This window comes from Cynoglossus semilaevis, chromosome 13, assembly GCF_000523025.1.
Source record: "Cynoglossus semilaevis isolate Cse_v1.0 chromosome 13, Cse_v1.0, whole genome shotgun sequence".
NCBI lineage: Eukaryota > Metazoa > Chordata > Actinopteri > Pleuronectiformes > Cynoglossidae > Cynoglossus > Cynoglossus semilaevis.
In genome coordinates, this window is record NC_024319.1 from 3,145,513 (window position 1) to 3,154,629 (window position 9,117).

The 9,117-nt window shown below is 40.7% G+C and overlaps 1 protein-coding gene across 2 annotated transcripts; it reads left to right on the forward strand.

The window, feature by feature from the left end:
• The first annotated feature begins 1,999 nt into the window (after positions 1-1,999).
• On the forward strand, positions 2,000-8,847 carry ccne2 (cyclin E2). Of its 2 annotated transcripts, none has more exons than XM_008322883.3 (12): positions 2,000-2,444; positions 4,121-4,160; positions 4,379-4,460; positions 4,560-4,613; positions 5,107-5,249; positions 5,564-5,699; positions 5,827-5,973; positions 6,116-6,211; positions 6,517-6,660; positions 6,743-6,854; positions 7,066-7,223; positions 7,321-8,847. In XM_008322883.3, the coding sequence occupies exons 2-12, from the start codon at positions 4,147-4,149 to the stop codon at positions 7,432-7,434; spliced, it is 1,200 nt and encodes a 399-aa protein (XP_008321105.1). In that variant the 5' UTR covers positions 2,000-2,444; positions 4,121-4,146; the 3' UTR covers positions 7,435-8,847. The 2 variants fall into 2 exon arrangements, with proteins under 2 accessions (XP_008321105.1, XP_008321106.1); XM_008322884.3 differs by lacking the exon at positions 2,000-2,444 and adding an exon at positions 2,956-3,191 and having other exon boundaries at positions 7,321-7,461.
• The last annotated feature ends 270 nt before the right edge of the window (positions 8,848-9,117 follow it).

Here is a 9,117-nt window from a genome sequence, read left to right on the forward strand (position 1 = left end):
CCAGAGCGCACAGTCGGTCCAGGACATCATCACTGACAAAGCAGCTCAGATCATCGAACCGATTCTGGACAACGTTGCAGACACAGAGTATCAGCTGCTGGAGGAGGTGTCATCTCTGGAGAACCAATGTGCTGCGGACGACATCGCTCAGTCTGTCAGTGAAGTCATGTGTTTCCAGGAGAAACCTGACCCAGATGTTGACCCTCAGGAGCAGAAGCACAAACTGCTGGGTCGAGTGAAGATTAAAATCTGTGACTTCTTCACCAAGAGTTTCATCAAAGCCTCCATGTGTCAAATAGTCTCACAGGTGAAGGCCAGGTTCACCCGTCAGGTCAAACTCGCGGACAGCGAGTCTCTCCGCTTCCTGTTGGCTGGTGTCGAGTCTGTGCTACTGACAGGTGGAAAAGTTGGGAGTGACGGAGGCCGGGTCTGTGGGCTGCACCGGCTGAGAGAGATTTCACCTCGAAAGGCTTTGGCAATTACAGGCAAACTCAGTCCACTGCTCTACGGCCACATCACGGGAGACGACAACTCGGTTTGCGCGGCGTCCGGTGCTCGACCTCGTGATGGCATCTACAGAGACATACAGAGCAGAGTCATCTGTTTCCTGTCCCTGGTGAGCTGGTGGCTCAACAACCAAGCTCCTCTTTGCAGCAACAACGCACTAATGGCTTTGACGGACACAGATGCTGCGGCAACATCGCACCTCCGGGAGATCACCACGGAAGAGTTTGAGGAGAAGGCCGCACCTGCGACGGTGGGCGTTAACCCTCAACTGGACGCAGCCGCCCTCAAAGGCAATAACAGGTTTTTCCTCAGGACCGTGATCACGAATCTCTTTCTAAATGCCGTGACGAAGGTCGAACAAAGTTTAGTCGTCGTCCCGGACTTGGAATCTAAAATTGATTCTCTGGTGGATGAAATCTGGAGTGAACTTGAAAGCACTACCGTGGCCATCACCACGAGGGATGTCGACAGACTCCGCAAGTCCATCATAAAGGCTCTCCGTAAGAGTTGCTGCAGCCTAATGGGACTGCTGGTCTCCATGGAATCAGGACACTCCGCAGGACTACAGATACTAATCACCACCTGTTTTAAGGCTCACCTGGACAAAAAATGCCACGGCACCTCCAGAGCTGCCAGTATTTTGAGGTGGAAGAAATAAAAAGTTTGTTTTTCAGGTGTCAGGCTTGTTTTCATTCAGGAAAATGTTATGGATGTTTGGTTTGATTTGATTTGTGTGTTTTAAGTAGCAGCAAACTAAAAATGCATTTCCCCATTTGTCTAATCTAAAAGAGACATTGCTGTAAATTATGAAGATTAAAAAATAAACTTGACTGGTGTAACATTTCAGATGCCAGTTGTATAAATAATTTAGGATAAAGAAATCAAACTATTTTATGAAATAAATATATATAGACCATAGACTTTAATTAATTTCCACACATATTCGATGATGGTACAATGCACCATTATTTCTTATAAACTATTTATTGCACATGACATCATCAGAAGTAGACGATAGAAAAGACTAGGCTGAGAATTATTTTTGTTGCCTTTTGAGTCTGAAACAGTTCTGTAGTTTCATGGCTGCATGATAACATTGTATCTAGTGGAGAACAAAAGTGACATAAGGATGTGATGTAATTAAAGTCACAGTGTTTTGGACAGTTTCACAAAACATTTCATTTTTTTACGTGATTTTAAATACCTCTGGTCTGTCCTGGAGACTTGAGAATGTAGTGTAAATAATATCCAGTGAATAAATATTTGCTGTTTGAGTTTGTACTAAAATAGTAAAAAGTGACGTGAAATCACTTCTATACTCTGTGCACCAGCAGAAAAACACAACAGCGCCGCTGTCCTGTCACTGACAGCTGACCCACGTGTTCCCTCTGTTTACATTTAGCAGGAAACACGCGGCTGTCACTGCTCGGGCTTTCATTGGTTCGACGTCACACGGGCTTCTCCAGTGGGCGGGATCGAATAGGGGGACGTTGCACTGCACCGAGGATAATAGCACGTAAAACTCAATAAAACAGAATTTATTTTAAGGGAAACCGGTTAAAAGTGATTCTCTGCGGTTTAAACTGTCGACAAATTTTAACCGGAACAAACCGGAATCGTAGTTTTCTTCAAAAAACGTCCTCGAAACTGGGACTTCGGTGGAAATGAACGAGGGCAACGGGAGAACACGTCGAATTGTGCGTTTATTTCGCTGCTAAATCCAAGCTTCTCTCTGGTCAGTACTCCGCGACCCGTGTTTATACCCTTAGACCCCATATTAGTCCCGTTTGTGAAAAATCTCACTTCAAATTTAAAACATTTTGCGCGTTTCTGTGAACCGGGCTGGCGCATGCGCGTCGACAACGCGGATATAAAGGATTGGCGCCGGCGCCACAGCTGATGATCCTTCATTCATTCACTCGTCTTGCACCGAGAAGGTAAGCCTGGGCTGGAGAGTTCTCTCCCTCTCTTTCACACACACATATGTTAATGTAAGGCGAGCATTAGTTTTGTCAAAAAAAACAAAAAAAAAAACAACAAATCTTATTGTTATTTTTTGAAAATCAACTTTTCTCCTAAGTCCACGTCTTTGTGGGTGTAATTTTGAGTTTCAGCCACAGAAAGCAGCCACGTACCCCTGTAAAATTGTCGATCTAATATCACTGTAAATGTCACTTTGTTGTTTTTTTAAAAAAAAAGTGAACCCGTTATATCGATGCTGTGTGTGCGATTTAAATTCACCAGTTTGTTTCTGTTTAAAACACTGAAGCTCACCGTGTGTTTATTGTCAGTTTTAACTCCTCATATAAACTAGTTTAAAATCGTATTTTCTTTTTTTTTCTGCCTCTGTGCTAATCCTCATATAAACTAGTTTAAAATCGTAATTTGTTTGTTTTTCTGTTTGCATCTGTTTTAAGTAATAGGGTAAGAACAGGTTCTGACCCGGGTTGGTGCGGGTCTGGTTAACCTTCTTATTGTTGACCCAGTTATAGCTAAGTTAGCTGTGCTCCTTCCCTCCACCACAGCTTAGCCCTGTGCTACAGAAGTCCGTTTACCCGGCATTTTCTGCCGCCATCGAGCTTTAAATTCACCTTTATGCCGATGTAAGGATCCCCAAGGTTTCTGTTATCAACTGGGCTCGGTTTTAACCTCGTTCGGATTTGTTTAATCGGTCATTTGTCCAGGTTTGTGCCCCCTCCTTCTTCCCTCTCTCGGCTCGATTCCTCCCGCTTCTACGCTGCTCAAATTGGCGCCTCTTTGGCTTTGAGTTCTGGATAAAAGTCGCTATTTTACACGTTTTTCCCACCGTAAACCGGTCCGTACGTGTGTGGAAACGTGTTTCCTTTCTCTCGAAAGTGTAAAAGTGTAAATATAATCGGACATTTTGGAGTTTTTTTTGTTTAAAATGGAGGGAGAAACAATCGAGAGCCCCCCTCCCTCTGAGACTGTAGTAACACAGACCACCGCAGCTGCTAGAAACACTCAATTTAACTCCATTTACACTAAGTTAGTAGTGATAAGTTGAATATATTACATGTACAGTAATGTCATATATCGATACTGGAAGATAATATCAGAAATATCTAAAGTCGTCTTATCTTGTATCTAGGAAACGACGCTGTAACATGTTGGTTCGTTTCCAGGTCATCTTTTAAAATCAGATATGTTAGTTTTTAAGAGTGACCTGTTTTTGTTTTTTTTAAATAAATTGCTGTTTGGAGTCTCAGCTCTATAATATATTCTGGAACATTTTGTTCTAAGAAATACTCGATTAGAAATGATCAACTATGATCTTCTATAGTGTAAATATATTCTTTAGTATTTGTGTCGCCATTGACGGTTCATTTTGTTATGTAATAGATGTTTTATTAATATTGTATAAAGACAACATATTAGCATTTAGCTAATGTTTTTCTCTATTCTAAAACCCTTGTTGTGGGCATGTGTTCTGAGTTAGCTTTTTCTAACTTACTGCTAGTTAGTACTCAGACACTAATGTATGTCATACTCTGGTATAAAACATATTTTACTTTAGAATGTTTTCAATAGCCAACCAAACTATGGTAAAAATGACTTAATTAACATTTCCTTTTTTTTCCCCTTGTTTTTACAGCACAGGAATAAACGCAAGTCATCATCATGTCTAGACGCAGGTAAGAATTTATTCAGTCTGAAATGTTTGTCAATTGTTTAAATGTATGAAACGTTTAAAAAAATGAGGAGGCTAAGTGTGACATGGTGAAACGGGCAGAATGTTCATTTGTGGTTTAGATAAAACTCTCAGTTGTGAGCATTTTCTCTTCATGTGTGAGTTCACATCTCTGGTGTTTACTGATGTGTGTCCGGGGTTTTTCTTTTTTTTTCTTCACAGCAGTCGCATCACACTTCAGGTCAGAGATTCAAACAAACCTGAGCCGACTGGTCGTGTCCCACTGAAGAAACGGAAATCAGAGGTTTGTCTTTTTTTTAAATACTCCTTAGAGAGCCACAAAAAATTGTTTATGTTGTTTATTTATTTGTTGTTGTTTTGTTTTTTTTTTTTAAATATGCAGGTTTCAAAGAAGAGAGTGCAGCCTGCTGCCAAAAAACAGAGCTACGAAATACAGGTCAGTGTGTGTTTATTTGTCTTTGTTCTGTAGCCCTCTCTGTCTTAAACTGTTGGTCACAACGTTATCTTTAAAACTTCGTAATTCTCAATATTTATTCTCATCAACCCTCCCTTAATATTTGGAGTTGTTTATCAGTCTTGCATTACCAGTGTTTCACCTTAGGGTGGCGGTATTATGCTTTGATGGCGGCTAATCGGAGAGCGAAGAAAATGAAACAAATCATTTTCTTCCAGACATTCTTTAAATGTAATTTAAAAAAAAAATCAGGTAATGTGTTTGTAGTGACAACTGTCATTGTTTTTGTAACATCACGTTTGGATTGGATTAGGGTGTAATTAATGCCTGAGGTTTTTTTGTTTTTTTTCTCCTTCCCAAAGGTGTCAGTTTACTCACCTTGAGAATAAGACTGCTTTCATGTTGTCGAGTAATTGAGCACTAATTGTATTTTAAATGTAAATTTTTTGCCGCTTTTCCTCCTTCTGTCGTCCAGACGTGTTGGTCAGATGACGGGGCCAGTCCGTGTGTCCTCATCGAAACGCCTCACAAAGAGCTGGAGCCTTCAGACCCGTCCACCTTCAAACAGTACACCTTCAAGAACTTCTTCATCAAACCCTCTCCCATCCCCCGCCTCAGGTAAAATGTCTGTCTCACACCTCGGTGGGAGACCACACTCTGTCCATCTTTGTTTTCTCAGCCTTCAGTTCCTCCATTTCCTTCACTGTCACTCAGGGCGGCCATGTTGGGGGGGAAACAACTGAAGTAGAGTGTTCATTTTGGATGTGTTTTCCAACTAAAGAAAAAAATATATATATTCACTGCACTTTTTTTTTTTTGAGAAATGTACTTTCTACTACTAACATGTTATAAACAGTTTAATTTACATGGTTTATCTCTGAGTGCTGTTTTGTTATAATTGTTAATTATTATTATTTTTTTTCTACATGCAGTTGGGCCAGTGCAGATGACGTGTGGATCAACATGCTCAACAAAGAGTTAAAGTACGTCCATGATAAGAGTTACCTGCAGAGTCACCCAAAACTGCAGCCCAGTATGAGAGCCATCCTGTTGGACTGGCTGCTGGAGGTGAGACACATGTCTTAGGACTGGAAATAAAAAATAATAATCTTTTTTTTTTTTAAAAATTACGTTTTGTCAAATGCTGTTGCTGATTGAGTGAAGACTCACCACGTGGCACCCACTCTGTGTACAGGTCAGCGAGGTCTACAGTCTCCACAGACAGACGGCATACTTGGCCCAGGACTACTTTGACCGCTTCATGCTGACTCAGCAGGATGTCAACAAAGATTATCTGCAGCTCATCGGCATCACCGCACTCTTCATTGCCTCAAAGATTGAGGTGAGACTTAAATAATTTCTAAACTATGGCCATAAAATAGTCCGAAGTATCCAGTCCGTTGTCCAACTGTTTTTAAATGTGGCCAAAATACAACTCAAGTAAATGTGAAATGTTTTGTTTCTAACTCGTCTTTTCATCACAGGAAATCTACCCTCCAAAAATCTTCGAGTTTGCCTACGTCACAGACGGAGCCTGCGACATGTGGGACATTCAGCGCACGGAGCTGCACATACTGAAGGTGAGACGGATGCTAAAATAATAACAACAACATTAACTGAGCACTAATGCTATACTGGAATCAAACACTCAACACCAAAGAGTCCATAAAGAAAATCTGTGATTTTTAGCTCACAATTCCTGGGTCACTGCTGCCTCCTGTGGTCAGTCACTGAAATAAATCTGAATAAAGGATTTCAAAGAGTGAAGTCATATTTGATCTATTTTAATCTGGTTTTCGGTTTTTACTGAGTCATAAGAGTTTTGCAAATGTCCTTGTTTTTACATCTGTGTCTCAACCTCCACATTTTCCTCTTCGTCCTACAGGCATTGGACTGGAACCTCTGTCCTGAGACGCCCATCTCCTGGCTGAAGCTGTACGCTCAAGTGGAAGCTGAGCAGGAAAACAGTGGTGAAGAGAACTTCCTGGTTCCACAGTTTTCTCAGGAGAAGTACATCCAGATCGCACAGGTGAGTGGACAAGAGTGAAGAAAAAAATAAAAAAGTTCCTCAGTCCAAACCCAGACACTGACTCTCCTGTGTCCTCCTCCAGCTCTTGGACCTGTGTATGATGGACGTCAACTACTTGGACTTCAGCTACAGCGTCCTGGCTGCTTCAGCCTTCTGTCACTTCCACACATTCGACGTCGTTCATAAGGTCTCAGGTGAGTTCAGGTCTTGCTGTGTCGGTGCTAAAAGTCATGAAAGGTGTGGACGTATCGAGGCAACTTGAAGCTAAACGTTAGCTAAAACAGTGTTTCTTGAAGGAAACGCATTTTGCTCCTGAAATACTTCATACTATTCGCATCTAAAACTGTGGCTCCAGTAGATGATTTAGGTCCGAACCTCGACTGACAATCCTGATCTTTCCATCAGGTCTGACATGGGACAGCGTGGCGCCCTGTGTGCGGTGGATGAGTCCGTTCATGGACACGTTGCGCGCCCAGGCCACGCCTACGGTCAAGAACTTCCCCAGAGTCAAAGCCGACGATCGGCACAACATCCAGACCCACGTGTCCTACCTGGAGCTGCTGGTGAGTTCTTATCAGAGAATGTTGTCTCGTGGCCGTCGTCCTTCGCTGACTGACCCTTTTTTTTTTTTTTTCTCCCCCCTTCCCTTGGTTTCCACAGAGAAAAGCCCACGAGCACCAGAACGACACCCTCAACTGTCAGATGTCTCCCGTTGCCATCGCTGCGCCCATCCTGACTCCGCCCAGCAGTACAGAGAAACCGGCAAATCCCTGATCGGTGAAACGAAGCCTGAACTCCGAGTCTACCTCCTCTTCATGGACGACATGAATGATGAAACGTCAGCAGATCTGCCAGTTCCTCAACGCAGATGAGTTTCTTTAGAGGAAGAAAAAAAAAAACAACCCAATTTTATTTTTGTTTTAGATTACCTTTATTTTTAAACACTCGATGTCAGACATTGGTCCACTCTTTTTGGGAATTTTTTTTTTTCCCAGGGAGGTTCTGTTTTGACTTGATCTACTGTAGAACATGAGCCTGTGAACAGAAGCTAAGTTTTCTGTCTACAAACTCTGTGGAGGGAAAACTTTTTTTTTTTTTAAATATAAATTGGTTCCTGGTTATTCCTGAACAACTAGCTAACTGATGACATCTAACGGTAAAAAAGTCCAATTGCAATATATAAACTCCACGTACCTGTCCTTGTTGGTCTTTATCCAACATTAAAACGGACGATTCAAGCTGTTTGTTATTAAAAACAAAATTGATCTGATAGAACCAGAGACGGACCAAAATAAAACTGAATTTTCTACAGCCTGAGTCACTCAGGTTCAAATCTCTTATTGATTAAAAAAAAATCAGCTTAAATTTACCTAGAAAATATACTTACAGTAAGTATTAATATAATTTACACTGATTTTTTATCTTTACTTTTTATTGGGTAGATCTATGTTTAAAAAAAGAAAAAAGGGTTTTGAGATCAAATGGAGTTGAGTTCACTGTGGACTGGCTGTGACCTGAGTCATGACCTTTCCATGTTCTGCTAGTGCAACTGCATGTTGTTGGAATGTAAGTAATTTCTTTAATCCAACGCTCAGGAAAACCTGGCTTCGTTTCTAAGCTTTCTGAACCTGAGGAATGAATACGTCTCGTTGACGAACGTCTGTCGTTTCCACGAACCCGTGGATGAATGATTTTTCTAGGAGACTTGTTTTCAAAGATGTTCTGGTCCACACCAGTTCTGATTCAGCCTGGATCTGTTCACACTAGTCTCAGACCATCGCTGCTGTGTTGTGGGAACAAAGTGAAGCTGAGGTGTTTTTGACTAAACTCTAATCGAGTTCACCTTCAGTCCGGACTTCACATTCACAAACTGATTCTTGAATGTGGGTCTGCAGTCATTGATATAAATATATATATTTTTTTAAATATATATTTTGTTACATCCTGTGAAACTTGACGATTGTGCAAATTATTTTTTGCTTTTTTTTATTATTATTAAATGGAATCTTTGTATTTATTGAAGTTTGAATCTGTGGATATTGTACAAAAATGAATGATTTGATTCTCACCGCTGCCAAAGGCAAAAAATCTATTTATGGTTTTTAGCTGAGTTTTGACTTTTATTTTCATCCTGTCACTTCTGTGCCTTTTTGAACCTGAACTGTATTAAAACGGAAGCTGAACAAATGTGTGACAAAAGTGTGTAAGTGTGTGTGTGTGAACTGTAGTTACAGTTATATGATGCTGTAAATAGATTTAAAGTTAAATCAAATTGTAATTTTTTTCTTAAGTCATTGTTTTAAATAAAAAAAATTAATTTTCTTTTGTCTAATTTTAATGTCTCACTTCACTGATTTTCAAAGTTTATACACGAGCTGTAATAAATATTTTAACACCACCAGTGTAAGTAACTAAGTCATTTAACCGATTCTGACACGGTGCAGATTAACCTACTTA

Coding starts and splice junctions, on each gene's coding strand:
- ccne2 (XM_008322883.3), top strand. Junction 4,614..5,106: donor AACAGAGCTACGAAATACAG/GTCAGTGTGTGT, acceptor TCTGTCGTCCAG/ACGTGTTGGTCAGATGACGG. Junction 5,250..5,563: donor TCTCCCATCCCCCGCCTCAG/GTAAAATGTCTG, acceptor TTCTACATGCAG/TTGGGCCAGTGCAGATGACG.